The 27,892-nt window shown below is 40.2% G+C and overlaps 2 protein-coding genes across 2 annotated transcripts; one reads left to right on the top strand and one right to left on the bottom strand.

Annotated features, from left to right (window-relative positions):
* Positions 1-2,461: 2,461 nt before the first annotated feature.
* Positions 2,462-10,081, bottom strand: LOC134655543 (protein lethal(2)essential for life-like). Its single transcript, XM_063511014.1, has 3 exons — positions 9,930-10,081; positions 3,192-3,425; positions 2,462-2,963 (listed from the first exon to the last, which is right to left on the bottom strand). Exons 2-3 carry the CDS (start codon positions 3,423-3,425, stop codon positions 2,613-2,615), a joined length of 585 nt encoding a protein of 194 aa, XP_063367084.1. The 5' UTR covers positions 9,930-10,081; the 3' UTR covers positions 2,462-2,612.
* A 1,711-nt stretch (positions 10,082-11,792) lies between these two features.
* Positions 11,793-27,891, top strand: LOC134654990 (GPI ethanolamine phosphate transferase 2). The gene is made up of 13 exons (XM_063510446.1): positions 11,793-12,302; positions 12,677-12,863; positions 14,040-14,105; positions 16,723-16,932; positions 17,739-17,942; positions 18,606-18,739; positions 20,245-20,447; positions 21,257-21,447; positions 22,343-22,929; positions 23,435-23,547; positions 24,081-24,706; positions 25,133-25,305; positions 27,606-27,891. Exons 1-13 carry the CDS (start codon positions 12,145-12,147, stop codon positions 27,859-27,861), a joined length of 3,108 nt encoding a protein of 1,035 aa, XP_063366516.1. The 5' UTR covers positions 11,793-12,144; the 3' UTR covers positions 27,862-27,891.
* Position 27,892: the final 1 nt, after the last annotated feature.

Genomic DNA, 27,892 nt, shown 5'->3' with positions numbered 1-27,892 from the left:
TATTATGGGTAAAATTGTATTGATTCTCACTGTATTGCTTAACATCAACCTGTATATATACAATTCACGGCTCATAAATAAAAAATTAAAAAAAATTAAAACACTCAATAATAGGTTGTGACAAATTTACCCAAAAGAGTCCACTTCGTCGCATCGCATACCATAGGGACAAAATTTGCTTGCAATTTTTAAGCAATAAACACTTGTACGAAAAAATATTGGTTAAGTACATACAGTTACAGCATATGACATATGACACATACCTAATACTTATAGGCCCTGTGCATGAACTATAGGGGGCAGCATAGGAGCTGTCAGATTTTTGGCGCGAGGGGTAAATGTGTCGTTTATGCTTCCGATGTAGCCCACAAGATGGCAGAACCTACTACTATGCACAAGGCAACATACCGACGAGAACGGCACATGCTTTGGCAATATACATGTGCATATATGTTTCCGATTCAGGCCACAAGATGGCAGACCCTTCCACGCGCACGGTTCCTATATGGAGCCTATCTTCGAACAAAACTCACTTGCCTCGCAAATGCGACTACGTCCACGGCTAGATTAGTTCACGCTTGGTACGCCACTGATTATGTATCTGACATGTCCAGTCCATGCCTACCGGTACCTACTTACCGTGCTACTTACCATGCAAATTACTTCAAACGCTCTGCTTCAAACTTGCGCCAGACCCTAAGTAATCGCTCCAGGCTGATTGATGTACTCCCCCCGACGCTGCCCAGTGATACATGAGCGTACACTATTACTCGAACAATTACGGATATCCTATCCTATTGCACTTTATACTGTAATTGTGCCTGTTTCAATTTGTAAACACTATTTTACAACTACGCTTACTTTGAAAATTGGAGCAAAGCGCTTATTAAGAGTCACACGGACCCACCTACAAAATGCCGCTGCTATACAATCGCATGTGAAACCTGTAGAGTTTTATGCCTCCATAGGCTGCATTAACCCGATATTGGCTTTCCGACGGGTGAGCCGTACGCTTGTTTTATCACTTTTATCAGTGTTGATTCTAAACAGTGGTTCTTATGTTATGAGTTATGAGTTGGGTTTTTCACTACGCTGATTCTTTTCTTAGATCGTACGAGGATCGCAGTCGCACTCACGTTGTCGGATGAAAAGGAACTTGGTTCCTAACCACTAACATAGATGGCGCTATGGACTAATATTCAAACTCTTACGCTAGATGGCACTTCAAAAGCAATTGGCCAGAAAAATATTGGCACAACAGTATGCGTTCCTAAATATTAAAAATAGAAATGCTTATTAATACAATCTCTTCGCGGCTATAAATAATATACTTCTATTGATATCTGTATTTTATATGTAGGTATTCCATCTATCCAATATCTTGGACCAATGTGTATTTAGTCTCACATTTTGCTTAATGAGAGCCAATTTTTTTTAAACCAATAAAATGTAAATACCGCGCAATTCTGTAACTAATTAAAAGAAGACCATTATCGAGCTACGAGTGCCTACGTAAGTACAACGTCGGCATTTCCCATTCAGCCCTCTCCCTCCGGCGCAATGATAAATTAACTTTATTATTGACTGCCAGCGGCGTGGGAATTAAATTAGTCAAACATTACATTTTATTCTTGATTTAAAGAGGTAAACATTATACATTGTACAACCTGTACAATGTTTACCTCTTTAATACTAGTCCACCGGACGATATCGGCCTGTCAATTAAACGCAAAAGGTGACAGTTCCGAACAACTGACAGGCCGGTATCGTCCGGCGTACTGGTAATCAGTGCATGGGCCCCTTAAGTAACTACTCCTTAATTATTCCGGGTCACTCGCTGATTTGGTTTGGTTTAAAAAAGTTTAATTTATCTCTCCATTAAAAAATACCTACTGGTGTGAACGACATTACTATTAGGTAACTACTTATTTCAATAATAGGAGTAGAGTAGGCTAGGTAGGCTACCCTAGGAGAACTAAACATAATAATTAAGCAGGTACCCAGGTTCCTACCTAAGTACCTATCCACTCACTACCATCAACCAGTCTGTTTAAATCAATAAAAAGCTCGTCGAAAATATATAAATTCGTTTATTTCTTAAATTAACATTAAAACTTCAGTAATTGCATTTACGTCACCCTAAGCCCGTAAGTGGGATTTTCTTCCCGCTAAGCGAGAAGAAAATCTCACTTCCTGGCCAAGGCAAGACGTAAAACATTAGACAAACCACGGGCGGTAATTCGTAAAGCCCCAGATCGCATATTTATACCTGCGATCTGGAGCATTTACGAATTCACCTTCCTAGGTATGTAATGTACTATTTCCGTTGCTCTTCAAAAAAGCCTGATTCGTTATATAATTCGAATCGTCTCGTTGTTGGCCAACAACGATTTAATCCTTAAATGCTATTCGATCGTTTGCATTTACGTGTTAACACAATGCTTCTCGTTGTTATTGGGAAAGAGGAAGAATAAGAATGCAAAAGAAGACAACCCTGAATAAAATGCTCGCTTAGATCTGCAGCTAACTTCGCTCCACTATCACATAAAATGACAGTGAAGCGAAGTCTGTTCATACCGGATTGCTAATAGGGTTGTCAACAGTTTATAATTTTAGGGAGATGTGACGATGGGTACGGTCTGTTCGCGGGGCTGGTACTGCTCCTGCTTGGGTGGTTCTGGGTGCTTCGCAGGGCCGGTCTTCGTGATAGGGACAATCCTTTCCCCAGCAGACGGCAGGGGGCGCTTGGGAGCCGTGATGGTGAGCACACCGTCGGAGGACAGGGTGCTGACGAGGTCAGCGACCTCGTAGCCGGTGGGGAGGATGTAGCGGCGGGTGAACTGGCGGGAGATGTAGCCGTGCTCGTCTTGCTTCTCTTCGTGTTTGCCTTCCACTAAGATGGAGTTGTTGCTGGCTTTTACTGTGATCTCTTCGGGCGAGAATTGTTGGACGTCGAGGATAACCTGGAAATGGAAAACGTTTAATTGATAAACTGCTCCAAAAACGAATACTGACGGTAGGACTGCGCGCGGTTCTCCCAAGACTACTGAGGTGGCATAAGAAAGTTTTAAAAATTGGGAAATTACCGAGAACTTTTCTAACTTTTTAGAAAGTTTCCGCAACGTCCTCATCTGATGTACCCAAATTTAAGTAAGAAAGTTAAAAAGTATGTCAAATAGTAAAAATCTCACCTCGAACTTTTCCTTGGTAAGGTTAATAGTGGAGGAGGACTCCTGCCTCGTAAGGCTCGTCCTCCAAGGCCTGAAGTACGAGTTCCTGAAGAGGGAAGAAGAGGGCAGGGTCGACAGAGACGACAACAGGTCGTCGCGGCGCAGGCCCATGCCAAAGTGCTGGTCGAACAGCCGCGACGGGCGGTGCTCCCAGTCGTCCCACCAATCGCGAAACATCATGGGTACCATCGACATCTGGAATCGAAGAGTCACCAGTTAATATAGAAATTGGCCAGTTTTTCTAAAATGTTGCTTTTGAGACGAGTTTTATCGCGTACTGAGTAACGTTGGGAACTCGGAGATGTGTTCAAATCTAGTATTCACGCTCACGGTCCTGAAATCCTGCAAAGCAGAGGGCAGCTAGTGTCATGTCATTACTTCTTTTACAGTCATCTATACCTAGGTCGTATTTCATCAAGACGATTCGAAGCAGCAGGTGATGGTTCTGCTTGCAGTCCTACCGAAACGGTAGGCATCAGCTGAAGTGATAAAATCATAAATCTAAGTAGGCAGATGGGCTGCCATGCCATGACACTAGCTGCCCTCTGCTTTGCAGGATTTCAGGACCGTGAGCGTGAATACTAGATTTGAACACATCTCCGAGTTCCCAACGTTACTTAGTTATCCAATGCAAGTGAAAACTGATAAAACATTATGAGAATAGGTATCTGGTATAAATCTAAATCTGAAGATCTGAAATTCCGAACACATCGTAGGTGATGACGAGATACCTATTCTTAAACACAGTCCGTTCCTAACGCAACAATGCTGTAATAAAACAAAATAATTGCCGAGCGGAATGTAATTGTAAAATTCAACTCGTCTGTTCATCTCAAAGCATCGCCTCATTAACTATCTATATAGGCTAGGCGATCCTTTTTTTAACGCCGACTGATGCAAACAAGCGTACGGGGCGCCCGATGGAAAACGGACCCCAGGCTTTTAACACTGGAACTGTCTAACTCCTACGTCATCTTTGCCACGTTATGGTTTTGTAAAAAAAAATACAAGAAGCTACTATACTACGCACTGAAACTAACAGGTAGGTATTATTAATAATGCTAGTATAACATATATACCATCACGCTCCGCGATTGTTCCGCCATTTTAGGGTCCTAGCTAAATTGGTTGTTCAATAGGTACTTAAGGTACGCTATGGAATGTCCAATTTAGCTAGAACCCTAAATGGCGTAACAAACCCGGAGCGTGACTGTACATTACATGTATTTTTTTCCTAAATTCTCAACAAAAGACATATCAGAGAATAATTTACGACTTTGGCATTGGGGTCATTCTCTCATTTCGTGCAAATCGGTGAGATTCTCTCGATTTGTAATTTTTGTTTTAAATGGTAAACTTTTGAGTTTCGTCAATTTGTGGATTCATTTATTAACATTTTTCTGCTAAAGGCACCTTTGTAACGTTATTACTTTTCATTTAATAAGGCTACTGGTAATGAACTACGCGCTGGTAATGAATTCGGCCGAGATGGTAATTTTATCAGTGGACGGTAATGAAACAAACTTATGAAATCGAACATATTCTATGTATATAAATATGTATTTATCTATATACGTATGTATATCGTCGCCTAGCACCCATAGTACAAGCTTTGCTTAGTTTGGGGCTAGGTTGATCTGTGTAAGATGTCCCCCAATATTTATTTATTTATTTATTTATTATTTATATAAAAAACTGTATTTCAAGAAAATTAACACCAATTAAAATCAACAATATTAAAAACATGTGTCTTAAGCACTGCGGAGATGATCAAACCGACTTGACATACACTTGGAGTTGACAATCTCAACTTATAATGTTCAAGCTAGATGGTACATTCACCATTTACTTATCATCATTATAAGTCGAGATTGTTAACCCCAAGTGTTTGTTAAGTCGGTTTGATCATCTGCGCACCATATCACATAAAACATAGTTTTCAAATTTTCAAAAATTAGCATAGACAAAATATATTTAAATCATTCGCGTTTTGTACCTATGTAATTTTTTTTTATCGTTTTAACCCTATAGTGTGGGGTGTCGTCGGATAGGTCTTTAAAAATAAATAGGAGTTTGCAAACAACATTGTTTGATAAAGTCAATCAATTCGGAAATAATAATTTATAAAGAATAAAAAACGGTTATTCCTTCTAACTTTTGAAAAATCGATCCAAAAAATATGGAAAAAAATCATAAAAATAGTGCTTAATAAACTCATTCAAACAAAATTAAAGCGAACTTGATAAGTTAAGCCGTTTATGAGTTATCGCTAAAAGTCTTCCCTTCTTATTTTATTTAAAAGCCTGGCAAACCTTATTTGTGACCGGATTTTCGCAAGCAACCCTATAACCACATAATAGTGACCGGAAAAAGATAGGCAACCTAGTTGATTTATATTGTACAAGTTGTATACTTTCCATTGGAACTTATTTCGTTTGTCAGACAGATCGGTGAAATTTGAAGAAAAAAAATTTTTTTTTCAAAAAATAATTAAACATAGTTTTGACCATATTTCTTTAAGCAACCCTATTTATTTATGTTCAGGAATATATTTTCTTTCATAATATGTAAGTTTCATCCGTCAGACATATCGGTGAAGGTCGACCATCTTAGACTACAAAGGCTCCCCGGTTGGGCTCCCCTATTATCATATACAGTTTTAAATGTTTATAACAACGTAATATTTATAATAACTAAGCCTCTTTCCATTAAATGCACTGCCTCGAATATATTATCATTACCTTCTTAAGTCATTCATTACCTTTCCCAGTAAAATTAGAAGGAAAAGAAGTGAATGAAACCGATATGAATGAAGTTTTGGAAGTTTTTGTCGCCTACATCAGTTGGCATCAGACCTTAATTTTGCAGAATAAACCATCTGAAAGGGGACACTAAAACACTTCATTACGTATAATTATAATAATGTACACTTGCTACTTACTGTATAAATCACGCGATGGCGATGAAGACTAACGAGAACCACACTCCTTCCCGACCCGAGAGATCGTATATATTTTCGCTAACAGCGGCACACGGGCGTCCGCTACGAGATCACGCGGCCAACTGACTGACGAACAATGTGTTGCATCGGCGGTAGGCGCTATATACCCTCGCTATATAGCAAAATATAGCTAATCTATTTCTCGCGTCGGTAATGAAGAAATTACTTGAACCATACACTTATAAGGCTGTATAGTTTTTATTATTTATTTCTAGCTTCTAATATTATACGATTTAAAACATAACAAAATAAGTCATTTATTGAACAAACAACGAATTTTCTATTTGTAGTATCTTAAGGTTAAAATGTAGGTCAAAGTTATATCTTCACGCGTTACATGTAGAGATGAATGAAAAAATTGGGTGTTAATTGTACATATAAAGAAAATACATATCTTTTTAGAATTGTTCATTGGAGAGACATATACTTTAGGCCCTATGTTACAACCTTGCATTAACAGATATTTGAAAACGCCACCACATTTTTGGTAAATTTCCGAAAACACCGATTTGCACGAAATGCGAGAACGACCCATTGAGCACTTAGTATGTATTAGCGCCTAATTGATCGCCTTATAAACGACACGTGAAAAGCGTACAAAATGCAATCATACATCTTGGCATTGTCTATTCGTATGGTATGTACCTACCTAATTCTTATCTCATTTGCGAGAATATTTTTAGTCGCGGACAACGAGATAAACAGATTGTTAACGAGCGGATACAGCAATGTTCGCAAATAGACTCTCTAAAATGTTACCTATCGCCGCTATACCAACGCTATACTTACTCAACCTCGTATCTGCAACACTCATTTGATGACAAAAACACCCGTATTCCGAATGAAAGAAAAGCGACATTTCCATCAAATGATTGTTGCAGATATGAGGTTGAGTTAAGTACAGCGACGCTATGTTATGAAGATAAAACAAGTGCAGTCTAAACTAAACAGGCATTTAGTTAGGGCCATCGTAAACCGTTAAACAATTCTGAATTAAGTCTTACCTATCTGGGACTAATACCTACATTTCGTATCTTTCTATCTATCTTTCGTACTTGTTTTCCGACCTCTAAAAGTGGACAGAATGGAGTTATTTGTATAAATATGGCGAAGCTTCAATATGGGTTGCGAATAGTGTCCGACCGAAACATGTTTTTTTGCCGAAACCGAAACCGAAACCGAATGTTCGGCTTTGGCTCTAGTTTCGGCCGAAACCGAAACCGAAACCGAAACTTTTGTAGACTTGTTAAAATCGTTGAAAAAATGTCATAAAACCGCTTTTACACACATATTATGGGGCTGTCAACACCCAATGTCCTTGAAATTGATGTTACTTAAGCAGTTTTTTATGAAAATTACTAGTTAGACCAAGATAATTCTGCAACGATTTTGATAAGTTGATAACACACGCAGTGCAAGTGTTATTTTAAAGGTCAAAACTTCTATGAAATTATGACGTATAAATAACACTTGCACTAGTTGCGTATGCTATCAAAATCATTGCAGAATTTTCTTGGTCTAACTCTAGTAAGTAAGTAGTAGTATGAATAGTCATTCACCAGTCAAGCTAACATGACTGTAGATACAGGGTCAACCAAAAACGCGAGCGCAGCGAGCGCGAAATTTTTTGTTAACAATATCGCATCGCAAGGCCGGGTACCGATCTTGACCTGGGCCTAAAAGTCCGAAGTGCCCCATTGAGGCGAACTTTCATGCGAAGTCAAAGCTGTGCTTAAGGCTTCAGGATAAGTAGTTGAGCACAGACTCCAACCAATGTCCATTGTATTAAAAAGCGAGACCGCAGGCCGAGCATGGCGCAGCGAGGCCAAAGGCTAAGCTGAAGTAGAGGACATGTGGAACACAAACCAATGGTAAATTGAGGTAAAAAGTGAGGCTAGTTTTCTTATTATTCTCTTGCCCATGGCCCATGCGACAGTGCTATCTCATTCACTTATAGGTATTGACAGCCTCTTAAGACTGCGTCAACCGTCCAGTGGCGCCCTCATTAGTGGAATTGTGTTTTATAATAAACCAATTAATTTCTGTGCCTAATATACATGAATCAGTATATGTAGGTATTAATATTGTTGTCCTACTTATTCCCCAACTTTTGGTCTTTGTCCGAAGTACCATTTCGTAAGTTTCGGCCCGGCCGAAAGGTTCAGCCGTTTTTTGGCCGAAACCGAAACTACAGCGGAAACATGATTTTTTGGCCGAAACTGGCCGAAACCGAAACCGAACCTTCGGTCGGACACTAGTTGCGAACTTGCTAAAGGTTCGGTTTGAATCGAATTTTTGAACGATCTAGTGTGGCATGACTTCGACTACTTACCATCTTTATGCGATAGCATACCTACTTGCATTGGTGCCATGGACCCAGTGAAATATATTATTACAGTAATTATAGGTACAGTTCTGAAAGCTCATGAGCCTTCACTGCCTTCAGCTCGCTCATGCTCGCCGGTAAGCAATTTGTAACGCTCTTGGTCATCCATCTCATGCGAAGGTAAACAAAACACTCAATGGCGTCATTAAAGTAATATAGACTGCCAACCCTGTGAAAAGTAGCCGAATGATTGTTCTGGAACGATTCCATGAATGATTCACCTGGTTTCGAACGGTTTTAGAGTGTGATGCAACTGAACTAAATATCTTGATGAGTTGCGTCGTAAATTTATCTAGCAAGTGTTATTTCGGTCCTGATATTCGCCTCGATTGTGATAACTATTGAAAATGTAATTAAATTATTAAATAATAAATGTTTTCAATTCATGTTCATGAATACAAATCTGATATTTATTAGAAAATTGCAATAAACTTGATCGAAATGTATAAGTTTACGTAGGCTAATAAACCGCTAATTTCAAATGGGTTATAGGGCACTGCTATCTTATAACAGTTATAACTTTAAAGGAGCAATTATTGTATATTTATATTTCGGGGATCTCGGGAACGGCTAACGATTTCGATGAAATTTGCTATATGGGGGTTTTCGGGGGCGAAAAATCGATCTCGATCTAGCTAGGTTTTATCTCTGGGAAAACGCGCATCTTTGAGTTTTTATATGGTTTCCGAGCAAAGCTCGGTCTCTCAGATATCTAATACCTTTAAACGAGCAATTCTTGTTTATTTATATATTTATTTATTTATATATATATATATATTTCGGGGATCTCGGAAACGGCTCTAACGATTTCGATGAAATTTACTATATGGGGGTTTTCGGGGGCGAGAAATCGATCTAGCTAGGTCTTATCTCTAGGAAAACGCGCATTTTCGAGTTTTTATATGTTTTCCGAGCGAAGCTCGGTCACCCAGATATTTAACTTTTAAATAAGACAACTTAGGCAACTTTATGAATGAACCAACATATAATTCACTCGGAAACAATAATAGCTATGCAACAGGACTAGGTACTCATACAAAATACCTATGGTAGGTACTTTTCCTTTTGAAGAATTTGAAGCACACTCGGGGCGGATGGAATCCGTTAATAATGACGGAGTTTGTAATATAATTTCGGTTAACGTTGATAGTGAATTTTTTGATTAGCAATTATACCTAACACACTAACACCTACATTATTTAGTTACAAAAAACCGGCGCAAGCACATACAAGTATAAATCACAACACTATCACACTCCGCCAAAAATAGAAAACAAGATTGTTTATGGCTAAAATTAAAAATTCAAAATACCTTCGAGGAATGAGAAGTTCGTTGCAGGCGCGCGCCGCAGTGCTCGCGAGACTACGTTGTCCACGTTTCAGTAGAGATTTAAATAGAATTTTCAGCTGCCCACGCTACTGACTCACGATGGGATACACCTTGAACTTGTAAGCGGTAGGGCGACCATGGTTTGTATTGGCAATCGAGAAATCTTCTGAAAGAAGGATTCACAATATTGTATCTACGCGGCGTTTGTCATTGAAGTAAAGTCAATGCATCCTACCTAGAGTCTGTGCGGAGAGAGAAGAGTCGTGGATATGGGGCCCAATACTTTCCACGACTCTTCTCTTTCCGAACAGACTCTATCTATTTATTATAATTTATGGATCTGAGAGACTTGGCCAATTAAGTGCCGCCATCTGTCATGAATATGACTTCGAGATCTAACATACTTAAATTGTTCGCCCGAAGTGACTATTTGAGTAAACTTTGTGATCCAGCGTTCTTAGCAAGGGTTCATACCTACCAGGTAATTTACCATGAACGGTTGGGTTGGGTAGCACCAACTTCGATATAATTAGCATTAAGTATGGACATTAAGTATAACTTGCTATAACGAAGCTTCCGGCTGTTCAACCTTTAACGTAAGTAGGTACTTAAGTACCTAATATGTCCTAATTTATATTTTCCAGACCATTTATCTTTGTTACGAAAGGATGGTCACCTTATATTCGTGATATGTTATTTACCATCCTACATATTGTGACGATGTAAGAAATTTAAAGACTTTTCGAGACACAAGTGGGTTTAGTAAAGTTATTGTATGACACAGAGGAAACACAACCATTAATGATTAGCGGTACGAAAATAATAGCAAAAATATTTATGTGGGAAGATTCTAGATAGATTCTAGGTTCATTTTGTTTACTTCGGATGTTTTACGTCAAGCGCTTACGATTTCGTTGGACAATCATTAATGAAAAATAGAATCTAGACTTATTAAGTAGGTATACCTACGAATTATGATTAAGAGTTTAAGACTATTAAGAGTATGAATTATAGTAGGTACCCGACTATTAGTACTTATAAATCATAAAAATAAGTACCTACTTACCTAAGCTCTGCTCACTTCATACATAGAAAGAAATCCATTTATGATCTCTACTATGATACCTACATAATAATTATCTAGTCTAGAACCGGATTAGAAAGAGTAAAATGACAGGAGTTTGGATTGGAAATACATAGTTGGCGGAAGTATGGACAAAATATGACAAAATGTAACTTGTATAAGTAGTACCTAGTATTAGGAGATATGGAACGAAAAATACGAAACGGAAGATTTATTACCTATTATATTATAAATATATTTCTCTATGGCACAATATAATAAAATAGTAATCATCACTACATAGTATTAAACAAAGTCGCTTCCCGCTGTCTGTCTGTCTGTATGTATGCTTAGATCTTTAAAACTACGCAACGGATTTCGATGCGGTTTTTTTAAATAGATAGAGTGATTCAAGAGGAAGGTTTATGTATAATTTGTTAACCCGTGTGAAGCCGGGGCGGGTCGCTAGTAGTAGTAATAAATAGTAATAAAAATTATTTTTGAAAATAGCGCCATCTAATGTGGCGCTCATGAACCAAACACCCATAGTACAGACTAGTGGTTAATATTCTCTTTGGTACAGACCTTACCACGTTGTGTTTGCTTTTCTTTCATGTGCCATAAAGAGAAAGAAATGGTACACGATTGTTGTTATTTTTTTCTTTCTGGTTTGAATACGGTGGTGTTAAAAAAGAAAATTAGGATATTGAAACAAAAATCCATCCAAAAACAAAACGCAACGAAACGTCATGCGTCACTGTCATGTCAATGTCACTCACGTCACTGTCAGATAAGATGTTTGTCAACGGGGAAAATGTTTATCAATTATTATTACTGTAATAAAACAGCCGCAAAACGTTCTATTACTTTAATTCAACATTCATATCGATCATCAGTGTAGTTATCGATTATTTGAAACCACATGTCATCAACTAATCAAAAGACAACATCTTTTTATCATAGGTTATAAACAGATTACACAAATCGGTTATTCTGCTCGGCACGACTCAATGAGCAGCTGTATCGAAAGTGTAAATGCTTGATTGAGTTACGGAAGGTCTATTGATGTTTGATATTATTTCGGGAAGTAGTTAGTGCGGTGCTTGTGACCGGTAATCACGGAGATCTGTCATCATGCTGTCGTGGGTACAACACCGATGGACCGGCCTGTGTCTGCTAGTGATGGGCCTAGGGGCCCTAATGTTGTTCATGTTCGGTTTCTTCCCGCTGAAGTATCACTCGGGAAATTTGGCGCATATGAATAATTTGCCTAACTTTATTGGGGGAGTCAGGTAAACGAACTTTTATGGCAAAGTATTTATTTAAATTAATTTTAGGTTTAAAGAGGTAAAAAAAATTGCTTTTATGCCCTTTCAGTCAGTAGACATCAATACTGGCTTTTAACTCTGCTTTTGCACCAATAAATTACTCAATAATAAAAAAAAAGAATTACAGTATAATTTTATTTTTAAATACAGCTAAAAGTAATTTAATATTTTTGTGTATAAGAGTTAATCGTTTTTTTTTGCTATTATTATCTTACAGAGCTAAAAATGGAATCGAGTGTTTTTAAAGAAAAGAATTACCCACTACATATTTTATTAAATAATTTTTAGTAATATTAAATAATTTATTACTGCTCTTTCAACATATTCTTCAATTTTAGTATTGATGGGCAAGAAGTTTACAACTCAGGAGAGAACACCGTGGTTCTCATGGTCATAGACGGGCTCCGATATGACTTTGTCACAGAAGAGTACATGCCGTACACCGGACAGCTCCTCAAGAACAAATCTGCATGTATATATGTATCTGTAGCAGAACCACCTACAGTCACAATGCCCAGGATTAAGGTAACAAAGATATCTAAATTGGTGTACATATTTGCATATGAGTATTATGACTCAAGCTTGTATGAGTGAGTTTAAAAATTTTAAATACTGTAGGACATTATTTGTATTTAATTTATTAGAACCTACTGTGTAACAAAAAGTTGTCATTTAGGAAATAGAATGAATTAATAAACTGTTTAGCTTTAGCTACTTCTTTGGTTTAATCAGGGTATTGCAACTATGAATGCTTTGCAATTATGTTACATCTGTCTGTAACAAAGTATACATAATACAAGCTTGAATCATTAAATATTACATAAAATAAAATAAGAAACATGTAAAAAAAATCTTGATACTTTACTTTCAACCTTTACCACAAACATTGTTATATTACATTACCAAAGAAAACACTTTATGTGCTGATCAATTTCATTAATTTCTAGATTATAAAAATTACTAATTAAAATTCTTTCAATATTATTTGCAGTCATCTTTGGGGTCATCCATTAATTACGTCACACGTTTAGGGGAAGGGAGGGGGTCAAGAAAATGTGACATGGAGGAGGGGGGAGTCACAAACATTGTGATGTCACTTTAACTTCATCAGTAACCGAAAATTAATTTATATTTTTTTATTCGCTGTACAGTTAAATAATGAGATTTTGGATGTAACTTTCGTTGTGTTATAAAATTACTAATATTTATATATCAAAAAAAAATTTTTTTTTAAATAATGCCGAGTTAATATTGTCGATTTCGTTGAAAACAAAATTGCCTAAAATGTGACGTCACACAAGGAGGGGGGGAGGGGAAAAAACCTAGAAATTCGTGTGACGTAATTAATGGATGATCCCTTTAAGGAAATGTGACTGCCTGCAAACAAATTTCTATGCAGGAGTGCAAAACCATCAGGCTCTATTAATATCTTTTGTTTACAAAAAAATAAATACTATTGGACATCTTACATAAATAGACCTATTCCCACAGTAAGCTCAGTAAGGCTTGTGTTGTGGGTACTAGACAAGTAGACAATGATATATATAACAAATAGATAAACACTTGAATACATAGAAAACAACCAAAATTCAGGAACAATCTGTGATAATACACAAATTACCAAGATACCAGGGACCTCTTGTTCTTGTTTAGTCATTATTATGATGCAGATAAATATAACATATTTTTGTGTATGCACAGTCTCCAGAGCTTAAGAAGGAAAGGGCACAGTGGAGGCGCACCATAAACTTCTGGCGGGATATATTCGCAAGTGTCACTTTTGTACTATTTCACTGCTTTTTGTTTTTTTTTTACCAAAGGAAACACTTTGAGGTGGTCATGTAGGCAACCTATTTTTTTTTCCTGTTTTGGACAGAAACAGTTGCTTTGAGATTTAGTTAGTACTTAAACCACATTACGAATACCTAAGATGTAAAATTTTATGAAACTAAGTTTTTCTTTTAATATTAATTTAAGAATGATATGCCTTGAAGTATTTTCTTTGGTGGTGTGCTTAGATTAGGGAATGTAAACCGGTTTTTATTTGTGTTTGAAATTTCGGTATTAACTGGTTTTTCCATACAATTTAAAACCGATTTACATTCCGTAACTTAGATGTGTTTAAATTATGTTTAGCTTTTTTATTGCATGCTGCTAGTGATAGTAATTATTATAAGGTAGTTAAAGAAATAACATCCTTATTACATCCCGAATAATACATTTTGCCTAGTGGTGTGCATTCATAACAACTTTTAATTAGCTTTTAGTCTTTGGAATTTACTATTCATATTTTGACCTTCTTACACCAAAAATCCTAGCCACGGTGACAATTGTACATCGACAAACGTCAAATGAAAAAAAAAGTATTGGATAACAAATACTACGAAAAGTCACAAGACTATTTTCATACATTATTCAAGTCGTTATCTTGGCTAGGCCCCCAGTTCTAGCGTTCGAATTGCCCGCTTCCCGTAAACATTAGAATCACACCATTCACACCTAGTCAAGTCAGCTTGCATAAGTGCATGAAGTGTTGCAGTTGCGCTCTTGGCCCAGTAATCGACATGATTGCATTGCTTGCAGTTCACGCATGCGCACACCGCCTAATTACCAATCGTTACTGACAAAATTGTCTATTAGGTATACTGTGCTACAATTAAAAGCAAACGCCTAACCTTTCTACTTCTCGAATGTTCATGGTGCCGTCTATTTCCTTTAAAATGGAGATGTAGCCCGGAATGTTAAGAGCCCATCAACGTGCACACTAGCGCCACTGCTAAATAATCGTGATTATTTCAATTTAACGAAAGATATTTAAAAAAGTGGGGGCGCTACGTACTGTATCTTGTATTAAAGTACCTTTTGAATACATCAAACTAACACTGATTTAAACTTTCACGATTTTTACACATTATTAAATTATACAACGGGACTTAATCGCGTATCTAAGTTTTAAGATTTACCTCCGACGTTTCGAGGACGGCGTTGTCCCCGTGGTCTCGGAGAAGACTGGCTTAAGTTGACATCAGCATCGTCTAACCGCGCGAGTTTTTCGAACTACCCGCACTTGGTCTTGTTTATCCGCTTGAACTTAGATACGCGATTAAGTCCCGTTGTATAATTTAATTACATCAAACTAGTTTCTATGTTGCTGGTTTCGTCAATCTATGCGTCCAAAGTTGAAAACGGCCGTTTTTGTTGAGTTTATACGTTTACACGTTGATAGGCTGTTAATTAAGAATCTCAGTTTATGTTATTACGAATACCTCACTTGCTTCGCTACTTCTGCTTCTAGCTATACTACTGTGTGCTACTGTATACTGCTTGGAGTTTAACTGAAAGCTATACTATGCTTGACGACGTCGAGTTGACGTGGTGTTTTTCGTTAGTATTAAGTTTGCTTAGGATGGTATTCCACCTATCCAATTTCTTTATACAATGTGCATTGCGTCTCACTCTCTTATTAAGCAAAATGTGGACGCAAATACATATTCGACCAAGAAATTGGACAGGTGGAATACCACCCTTAGGGAGTAGAGGGAAACTTCCCTTCGCAATTGCAATTTCGGTAGATGGCGTTGTGAAAGCCCCCTGCCCATCCATCCAATACGAACACAAGTCTAATTTGTTTAACACACCATTTAGTTGAAATAACCAAACCGTACCGTACCATACGTCCGTTCGTTTGATATGCGTGATTTTGCAAAACAGAACAGGATGCTTTCGTAACGTTGGTTTTGCAGTGCAATAATCTTGCAAGGGGTATTTGTATTCGAAGGCCACGACACGGTTTTTCTTCATGACCCTTGGGTAAAGCGTACCTGATGATTATTCCATTCCTTATTTAGTAAGAGTAGTGCCCACGCCAATTACTGGGATTAGTTGCCAAGCGGACCCCAGGCTCCCATGAGCCGTGGCAAAATGCCGGGACAACCCGAGGAAGATGATGATGATTTAGTAAGAGTAGAGTAGTTTTTTTTTTGCTTGAAAAGAAATCATACATAGATAATATTATAATATATATTACTAGCGACCCGCCCCGGCTTCACACGGGTTAACAAATTATACATAAACCGTCCTCTTGAATCACTCTATCTATTAAAAAAAACCACATCAAAATCCGTTGCGTAGTTTTAAAGATCTAAGCATACATACAGACAGACAGATAGCGGGAAGCGACTTTGTTTTATACTATGTAGTGATATAGTTCCGAGTCCTGAGGGGCTACAGCGAAAACCAAAATTCGCAAATTGTGGGGATCTTTCTCTTTTACTCCAATGAAGGCGTAATTAAGAGTGACAGAGAAAGATGTCCGCAATTTGCGAATTTCGATTTTCGCGGTTATAGCCCTGGCGCGATATTATAACTTCCGTTCATCCCTCAGGCCATGATGACAGGCAGCGTATCGACTTTCGCCGACGTGGCGTTGAACTTCGGCGCGCCGGCCGTCCGCGGCGACAGCGTGTTGCGCGTGGCGGCCGAGAGAGGGCGCCGCTCCGTTATGTACGGAGATGACACGTGGCTCAGACTCTTCCCTGGACTTTGGGCTGAATCTGATGGGACCACGTCTTTCTATGTCACGGATTATACTGAGGTTGGTAGAATAGTATAATTATTAATCAGAGTGATTCGCGTGGCGGCCGAGAGAGGGCGCCGCACCGTTATGTACCTATGGAAATGACACTTGGCTCAGACTTTTCCTGGACTCTGGGCTGAATCTGATGGGACCACGTCTTTCTATGTTACGGATTATACTGAGGTTGGTAGAATAGTATAATTATTAATCAGAGTGTTGCGTGTGGCTGCCGAGAGAGGGCGCCGCTCCTACGTACGGACATGACACATGGTTCAGATTGAACTCTGGGCTGAATCTGATGGGACCACGTCTTTCTATGTTACGGATTACGCTGAGGTTTGTGTTCAAAATAAATATTGACGATCTTATTTAAGTGGTTTTCTATAAAGACACCGCCACCCTAGTCTAGTTTGAAAAATTCTAGTCTTAAATTTAATTTACAGTTAATTCGAAGATGAATGGGTGCAATATTGACGTTTTATCTCTAGATTACTTTTTTCAACTATGTATACCTTGCTGATTTTGCAAACATGTATGTACACCCAAATCTAAAACTGCACTACTCTAACTTTACAGCATAGAGAAAAAAAATCATAGATTGCTCACTCCATACATCAGTTTTGGTACCAAAAAGACTCATGACTTATGTTGTTGAGCATAAGACTTTCCGGTCGGTGCTACATCTATTGTCAAGTAGCAGTACTAATAGTTCCGCTACTCGATGCTAGCTAGATGTAGACACTGAAATTAATAGTATTTTTGGTACCAAAACTGATGTATGGAGTGAGCACTCTTGTCTTACTATATTTCTCTATGCTTTACAGGTAGACAACAACGTCACCCGGCACTTAGACAAAGTGCTGACACCTGACGACAAGAGGAAGCCAACGTTCGACTTCCTAGTGCTCCACTACTTGGGTCTAGACCACATTGGACACCTAGAGGGCGCTAGGAGCAAGAAGATAAGACCGAAGCTGCAGGAAATGGATGATGTTGTTAAGAAGATCTTTGAGGCTATGCAGAAATGGGTATGTTCAACCATTTCTTTTCTACCTCTTGTTATTAGTATAAGCTCTGTAAGTTGTAGATCTAGGTACTAACTAACTAACTATTACGGCTCAGCAACCCAAAGAGGACTACATTTTTAAAAATTTCTTAATACTGGATCGACAAACAATCCTTATCTAACCTGGTCACAAAATTTCGGAAAGAATCAGTTGAGAAATGCTACCTGAAAAGACCGCCAGACATACGACATTTTGCGCAAAGAAGACGTTTCGCGATGGCTCAGCCAAATATAAATTTTACAATAGAAATAGCTTTGAAAAAGCCATTTTTGCGAAGTTAAATTCCGAGACACCAGAGGGCGCTGTTAACGTTAACAGTCAAACTCAAACTGCCCTCCGTATTTGGGAAATTTTCAATGCTTGCTTTTTTCATACCGCTTTTCTCTTAGTGTAAGGTCTGAGTAGACGCTCGAGTTGAGCGTGCAGCGGGGCAGGGCGTGCGGCTTGCATGTTAAACAAATGCAAGCGTATAGGAGCGGCCTTAGTGCACGCTGCTCAAATCACTTGTGAGCCCGACGCCACGCTGCACGTCCCGCCGAACGCTCCGCTTCGAGCGTCCACTCAGGCCTTACACTAAAGTAGTAATTTTATGTACGAAAATTGTCATTGTAGTTTGTCGTATAGGACCGGCCGGGCACCCTGTTCGTGTGCGGCGACCACGGGATGCGCGACGCGGGCGGACACGGCGGCTCCACGCCCGCCGAGGTGCTGGTGCCACTTGTCGTGGCCCGCACCGACCCCTACCAGTGCCCGCACCCGTGAGTACCGACAAACAGAAGCGTTAGGGCTCATTTAGACGGTGCGAGAACTTGCATGCGAGTTTCATTACATTGCGTCATTTGATCGGTCGGCTGAATTGACGTAACCACAATGATCCGCAATGTAACTAAAATCGTATACGAGTTCGCGCGCCGTCTATATGAGCCCTTAGTGTAAGGCCTGAGTGGACGCTCGAAGCGGAGCGTTCGGCGGGGCGTGCAGCGTGGCGTCGGGCTCACAAGTGATGTGAGCAACGTGCACTAAGGCCGCTCCTATCACTTGTGAGCCCGACGCCACGCTGCACGCCCCGACGAACGCTCCGCTTCGAGCGTCCACTCAGGCCTTACACTTACACAGACAGAGTAAGATTCGAAGTGTTATTTGTATGTGATAGGACCAACCGGCCACCTACCGACCACAGGGGCCTGGGACTGACAGAGTAAAATCGTACACCGTGGTGCATTCGACTAGCAAATGCGCAGCGAATATACAGTCAAATAATTTAATTTTGTACTTTGTCACAGTGACAATAGTATGGGGTCTCTAGCGACTTACATGTTGATTGATTGTTGATTGTCAGTGTGACAAGGTACGACATGGATCGGAAATGTAATTATTTGACTGTACATATCAATATCACCATTATCAATGCAATAGGTGAATGTATTCATGTATGGTGTCATTCAGAAAGATCCAGTAGGCCCTAACACATGATTAATGTTATTAATCAATCTATTTCTTAATATGTATATTGCATGCAAGTAACAAATACATATATGTATAGCTGGTCAACCAAATCTTGTCAGTAAATAAAGGCGCGAAATTCAAATTTTCTATGGGATGATATCCCTTCGCGCCTACATTTTTCAAATTTGCCTCTTTTTTCTACTGACAAGATCTGCTTGACCATCTATATAAGTAATTTTTATCACTTTTTGCAGGGTAATTTACACGAGCTTTGTACATCTATATTTATTTGTGCATTTGTATCATTTATCGATCAATTCACTAGTTATTCATTTATTACTACGCGCAATGGCCCGTTCTTTACGGGCTAAGTGCGGAAACTGGAGCCAATAACCATAGGAGTGACGTCACATCTCCAGAACTACGTACTTTCTATTTATTTCCAGTTATGTCTGTGACTCTGTGTCAATTAAGATTTTATTTGCTAGAAGACGCCTAAAACCTTTATCAAGAAAAGGATAATAATTATTTTTTCACCACACCCATTGGTAAAGGCTATTGTTTAAAAACCGATAGCAAAATTGCATTTTATTTACATGTGAGGTTGGCCTCACATGTAAATAAAATGCCTGCCTTACTTTGGTAATCAAATGCAAATTTTGAGTTGTTTTCTTATGTTTGCTGGTTGAATTGACTTTTAAATGATGATTTTGAATGATAGATAATTAATAACATTCATTTGGATTCGGTTTGTTTTTGTTTGATATCTTACAGTTAATATTTTCTTCGGGTTGGTGTAGTGAAATTATTTTTGCAGTGACAGCCACGGTCCGACAGTGGCCCAGGTAGACCTAGCGCCGACTATAGCCTGGCTGCTGAACGCGCCCCCTCCCGGCGACAGCACGGGCCGGATGCTGCCCGGGCTGCTGCCCGACGGCATCCTGCAGCGCCTCTACCTGCTGCACATCACCGCGCGGCACAACGCCGACCAGTGCGCCGGCAAGGCTGCCACGGAGACAGGTACAGTGGCCCAGGTGGACCTGGCACCGACTATAGCCTGGCTGCTGAACGCGCCCCCTCCCGGCGACAGCACGGGCCGGATGCTGCCCGGGCTGCTGCCCGACGGCATCCTGCAGCGCCTCTACCTGCTGCACATCACCGCGCGGCACAACGCCGACCAGTGCGCCGGCAAGGCTGCCACGGAGACAGGTACAGAGGCCAGGTGGACCTAGCGCCGACTATAGCCTGGCTGCTGAACGCGCCCCCTCCCGGCGACAGCACGGGCCGGATGCTGCCAAGGCTGCCACTGACACAGGTACAGTGGCGTTCAAAAGTGCATGGATGTCGACCGTAATGCCTCAATATTACGGTTGAAACATATTCATGCACTTTTGAACGCCAGTATACGTTGATACGCCAGTATACTGAAGACCCATTTATGCTCTCATGGAGAACGCGTTGTGCCGAAACGCTTGGACTTAAGGCGGCAGCTCGGCCTTCCAACTCGCAAACATTGACATTCAGCTTAGGCCCTTCGGTACGCATATCAAAGCGCAACATAACAAATAAATTACATTAGGTAAATAACAAAACATACATTACAGCTCAGCTTTCTTGGACCCCCTGATAGCTCCGCTTTCAGCTTCCCTTTGAAATTAGAATTCAGCTTCCCTTTGAAATTAGAATGCGAAAGACAATCAAATATCAATCATTGAGTTACTTAAATCTGTAACCAATTCCCAATTTGTATTTATTTACAACTTTATCATAATCAACTTCCCCTGCATCATCGTCACCCCTTATTTAATGCATTTTCTCCATTATTCTAGAATTCTATAAACAATTCGAACGCGCCGAGAAACAATTCGCGCACTACCTCGCCACAGGGGAGAAAAGCGCGGCCAAGATCGCCAAGGAATTCTACGAGGACTCTCTGGAAAAGATGGCCGAGTACCTTACAGAGGCCACTGTTGGGTTCGACTTGTTTGCTATAGGAGTGGGCATCGTTCTGCTTTATTGTGTAAGTGTGCAATACCTCAATAATATGTTCATAAACAATGACTAGAAGCATTTATAGCCCGACAAGTTTATTATTACTAAATTTCGCATTTGATCAACGTTAACTGGTTCAATATATAACCAATTTGAGAGCGCTGGTGGCCTAGCGGTAAGAGCGTGCGACTTGCAATCCGGAGGTCACGGCTTCAAACCCCGGCTCGTACCTATGAGTTTTTCGGAACTTGTGTACGAAATATCATTTGATATTTACCAGTCGCTTTTCGCCTTTTCGGTGAAGGAAAACATCTTGAGGAAACCAGACTAATCCCAATAAGGGCCTAGTTTACCCTCTGGGTTGGAAGGTCAGATGGCTTTCATAAAAACTAGTGCCCACGCCAATTCCTAGGATTAATTGCCAAGCGGACCCCAGGCGGGAGCCTTGGCTTATGGGAATAAGCCGTGGCAAAATGCCGGGACAAACGCGAGGAAGATGATGATGATGATATAACCAATTTGTAAAAATACTTTTCAACCCTCTTTTCGATCGCCAATATTAAAAAGAGACTAACCCCTTATAATAAAAGTTAACCTACCTATATTTGTAATACAATTACCTTCAAATATCTAATTTGACATTGTGGAATCCCAACTTTCCAAAACAGATCCGAATATTTGGCATTTACCATTGCCTATTCATTGTGTAATCTATCATTATTTTGGGTTTACTAGCGACCCGCTCCGGCTTTGCACGGATTAACAAATTATACATAAACCTTCCTCTTGAATTACTCTATTAAAAAAAAAAGACATCAAAATCCGTTGCGTAGTTTTAAAGATCTACCCATACATAGGGACAGACAGACGGCGGGAAGCGACTTTGTTTTATACTATGTAGTGATTCGTCTATATTATTTCAGATCGCCGTATCCCTCGTCTGCACAACCCTGTATTCGCTCCAACCAGATACCTCCCGCAGGTACAGCGTCCACAGCCTCCACGCCAAATCCACATGGGGCTCGATAATCGCCTTCATCAGCGTCTTGGCAATCACCAACAGCATACTAGTTATCTCCTGCTATATCACTGAAACTAAAACACAATTCTGTTCCATGCGAGGCATCTGGCTCGCGATTTTCCTGCTAGTCTCTTGTGTATTATCCATGTCCTATTGGATCATCAAAACGAGCATAGAAAAGATTAAAGACTTGTCTTTGTTGCGAGATTTGAACGCGATAGACTATCTTCTAATCATCGGAACTTTATTTCATTCGTGGTCCTTCTTTGGGACTAGTTTTATAGAAGAGGAGCATATGACGTGGTATTTCTTTTGGAACACATTAATGTTCTTCATATTAGTGCGGACGCTGGCGGTGGTTGTTATATACTTGTCGAGGAAACTGAGCGGTGCTACGGAGGTACAGGAAAAGCCTGAGCTAGAGCAAAGGATGAGCGCGGTCGGAGTTGGGATCGTGCCGAAATGGGTGCTGCTTATTGCCTTACACAGGTGAATATTACACTTTTATTTTATAATAATAAGCACTTCATATACTAATTTTAATTTTTAATAAGCAGACACGTCTGCGAACGATGCTATAGCTTAGAATAAATTTAAAAGTCGAAAAATTACTGTCTTGGGTGAGACTTGAACTCACGGCCTTTGGATCGATACTCCAGCGCTCTGCCATCTGAGCTGAGTGACTGACTTCATATACTGTCTCATAAATATCAGCATCTGTTTTATTTTTCTTATTAGCCCTGAAGATAGTCCATATCCTTTGACCCAAATGTGAGCAAGTTACTTGACCAAATTAATGGGTCGGTAACGCGTAAGCACCGTCTCTGGAGTTGAAGGCGTTAGCAGGTGGCCTGTATGCTTGTTGGCCACCGTAAATTAATAAAAGTTTATTCCGTTCAACGGATAACGTCGCATTATCAAAATAAAGCGTTGATTCTCTGTGTACCACTGGCTCATTGTTGGCAACCTCACCATGTTGTTATTAATGTTACAGGTATTTAAGAACAATGAACCAGACTGGAGATCGCTGGCTGTTCCTTCCGGATACGGCGGACTGGCTGAACGCACCCGAAAACGCCTTCTATCTGCAAGCACATCTAGTCATTGGTAAGTTTTTTTACTTTAAACTTAAGACTAAAATCATAACAAAATTAATCAAATTAAAGATAAATACAATACAATACAAATCCTCTTTATTGCACAACCTCAGAATAAATGTACATGGAAACACAAATAATACATGAAGACAGAGGTAAACAACAGGCGGTCTTATCGCTAAAGAGCGATCTCTTCCAGACAACCTTTAGGTAGTGGAGAAATGAAAAATGATATAATTAGGAGGTGCAAAGAAACTAAATTTAAACTAGAAAGAATACGTTTAAATTTTAATTCTACAACAATAATACAATACATAACATACATACTACTACAATTATTTATATCTACATATATATACACAACACATATACATATAATACATATATACAATACTATTATTCTTGCCAAAAGTGATAACCAGTAACGCGAACAGGCATACTAAGTAGATAAATTTTCACTTATAATTCACAAATAATTGTTCAGAATTTGTTGTAAATAAATAGCAAAAAAAAAGAATATACCGAGGTATATTTTCCTTCTAGGAACCGTCGCAACTTTAGGAATATGCCTCTACAACCTCCGGCACACCAACAACCTCAGCCACATCCACACAATCTTCACAACGGCCGCCGCCATATGCATATTCTGCTACCGCATAGCCACCGACTCTCTTCACTCGCCCTTCGAAGACATTAAGTCCTGGGACACGGTCCATATAGTCAATGTCTTCTGGGTTATATTACTAGCCCAATTCGTTTTCGAATTCCTAACCTACGTCGGCGTATTTAAAAACTGCGGCGTCAACCCAGCCACCCGTAACACTGTCAGCAGCAACCGATTCGACTACAATAAATCTAAAGCGAAAACAGAGGATTATTTCTACGAACCTCTGATAGAAGAGCCGTGGAACTTGGAAGAAGTAAAATTAAACTTTGCTCGTTCAATGTCGCACCTTATGTTGAACGACTTAATGTTGATAATCGCTCTGCTGATGAGGCCGCATAATGTGATAATGGTGCCGAGCGTGTATGTAACTTGTGTGTTGACGTCGAAGTGTATGGACCATAAGTTGCTGGATTCGAGGTCGGGGAGGAATACGGAGGTGGTAGATATTTTGAGTCGGACGCTGGTTCACGTTTGGATTGGATGCCTTTTCTTCTTTTACCAGGTTAGTTTTCCATGTGTTTTACGTTCGCTGGAATACAGGCACTTTTTTTACTTAACAGTTCATTGGTGAAATAATGGTGTTACGCAAGTGGTTTTCTACCTTGATGTACTTAATACTAATACTGATCATAAAGTCATTCAAGCGTCATGCGACTTTTCGGCGATTTGTAAATGTCGATTGTTTTCTGGATCTCGATTGATGCAAAAAGAAATTACCATCCGTTAATCACACTTGACATTGCGTGCTAAATGACAAATAAAATTAAATTATAAATTTAAAACCTCAAGGTAAGGCTGGTAATTTTATACTCCCGTGTCTCCCGGTGTAAAACTACCCTCCCTAATCTTTCTTTTCGTCTTTTGAGCCTAAAAGCATTGTTGTTTTGGGCTTAGATTTAAACTTAGAACCGATTTGTATGTATTACAGGGTAACTCCAACAGCCTAGCGTCAGTAGACCTCGGGTCGGGCTACGTGGGGCTGCGCTCGTACTGCGCCGTGCGCGTGGCGCTGCGCATGGGCATCCACGCGTACGCCGGGCCCGCGCTCGCCGGCGCCGCGCTCTACTGCCAGCTGGCGGCGGAGGCGACGACCTGGCGGCAGTGAGTATTACAGGGTAACTAACAGCCTAGCGCCAGTAGACCTCGGGTCGGGCTACGTGGGGCTGCGCTCGTACTGCGCCGTGCGCGTGGCGCTGCGCATGGGCATCCACGCGTACGCCGGGCCCGCGCTCGCCGGCGCCGCGCTCTACTGCCAGCTCGCGGCGGAGGCGACCACCTGGAGGCAGTGAGTATTACAGGGTAACTAACAGCCTAGCGTCAGTAGACCTCGGGTCGGGCTACGTGGGGCTGCGCTCGTACTGCGCCGTGCGCGTGGCGCTGCGCATGGGCATCCACGCGTACGCCGGGCCCGCGCTCGCCGGCGCCGCGCTCTACTGCCAGCTCGCGGCGGAGGCGACCACCTGGAGGCAGTGAGTAGCTACGCCTCACTCTTCAGCTAACACCGTACATTGGAAGGAGCGTATAAGCAAATTCATAAGAGCTGGCGCGAGATTTGTGCTGATCTGTCAAAAATCACTACATATGTAGTATAAAACAAAGTCGCTTCCCGCTGTCTGTCTGTCCCTATGTATGCTTAGATCTTTAAAACTACGCAACGGATTATGATGCGGTTTTCTTAAATAGAGTGATTCAAGTGGAAGGTTTATTATAATTTGTTAACCCGTGCGAAGCCGGGGCCGGTCGCAAGTCTCATATAAAATCTGCGCCAGCTTTCGTGAATCGACCTCGACCTATATGAACGGGTGGTGGGAGTTTGAATTCTAGGCGACAGCACCTGCTATTAGGGACATACCAGACACAGGTGACAGTTCTCCCGGCGCACACGTCAGTGTAAGACCTGAGTGGACGCTCGAGTTGGGCGTGCAGCGGGGCGGGGCGTGCGGCGTGCATGTTAAACAAATGCAAGCGTATAGGAGCGGCCTTAGTGCACGTTGCTCACATCACTTGTGAGCCCGAGGCCACGCTGCACGCCCCGCCGAACGCTCCGCTTCGAGCGTCCACTCAGGCCTTACGCTTACTGTTCACTTACAGTGTGGCCAATATGTCGCTTTTGCAGGGTTCTTAACAACTGGCAGGAGTGGACTTTGAAGACTAAACTGTAAGGTTAATCGAACGAGCGAGCGAAGCGAAGCGAAGTTCTCGAACGAGCGAGCGAAGCGAAGCGAAGTTCTTACATTCAACTTTGAACACGCGGCTGGCTAGCGGCACGTCCCGGCATTTCGATGTTTTTAAGCTGAACTGTCAGAAGATAGTTTGATACACAATAACTTAAGTAAATTTGTTCAAATTTAAATGAAATTGGCTAAACGTGTAGTCGAGGGCATTATATTTTAGTCATTATTTATAATTATGAGCAGACTCGATCAAGGGGTTATTGAGCTAGAAGAGCTTAGAAGGCCAAAAAGCTGTTTGTGAGGTGTCTTGCTATTCTGATCATTTTATATGCAACAAAGTATGGTCGAGGTTGGTATCAAATGAAAGTGATCGGCTTACACTTTCATAATATCGTTTTTAAATTTACCATTTTGAAATAATTAAGATAAAAATAAAATAAAATAAACATAATATAGGTATTTCACATTTGACAGGAAATATTTCGGCTTACCACAGATACAGTATCAGTTAAGGGCTCCACAGACCTTGCAATAAATCGTACGCGGTTTTCGATCCTTTGACGACTGCATTCAATTGATATTTTTGGAGAACCGCGAGTTCTCAATTCGGGGCGAACTACTAGTTTTAGATCAATAGGCTACATGACTAATTTTTCTTTTATGGTATCAATCGATCGGGTTTGTTTTTAGGATCAAATATCTATATGGGACCCATTGCATTAAAGTAACACAAAAGTCAGAAATTGTAGTCAAAGTCCGACAGTCGCACTTCACTCGCGAAACGCCCTATACAAAACGGCCAGAGGCCGTGACGTCATCGCCCACGTTGTAGTATGGACAAAACAAGAAAATTGCGTTTTTGTCGGTGAAATATTGCGTTTATGTATATAGTTGCTATACAATATTTTTTTTGGTGAAATGTAAGGAATCGAATGGTACCCTTACTTTTATCGTTTTTGGAAGTTAAAAAAAAACTTAAATTTTGAAACTTTCAGGTCCTGTATTTTTGTAATTTTTCAATATTTTATTTTATTATCCACATTATTGTGATAAATTGCTCGTTTGCTATCTATTTTACTAGATTTTGTTATAAAATTCAACATGTGTCAACATCCCTATTATGACGGATTTCATTTAGATAGCATCTTTATCCATGTTAAGATAGTTCAAAATTACTGTTTATTTTTATCAACAAGCCTGATCGTTTAATACCAACATTTGTTCCAGATACCTCCAAACAGTATGGCGAGCGACCAACATATTCGCTCTCCAGCGAGTATACTCCGTCGCTGTATACTGCGTAGTAGCCACCGTATTCCGACACCATCTATTCGTGTGGACGGTCTTCTCGCCAAAGCTGCTTTATGACTTCGTGGCCATGACGTTCACTATACAAGCTTTAGTTACCATAGCCGAGATAATAGGTCTAACACACTTAACTAGTTGGATAGCGCAAGCGTTTGTGAGTAAGTCGAGACTGTGATACATTAGAGTTAGCGTTTTCTTATGCCACT

The sequence above is a fragment of the Cydia amplana genome, chromosome 16 (assembly GCF_948474715.1).
Source record: "Cydia amplana chromosome 16, ilCydAmpl1.1, whole genome shotgun sequence".
In the NCBI taxonomy this organism is placed as follows: Eukaryota; Metazoa; Arthropoda; class Insecta; order Lepidoptera; family Tortricidae; genus Cydia; species Cydia amplana.
This window is presented reverse-complemented; position numbering and strand designations above follow the sequence as displayed.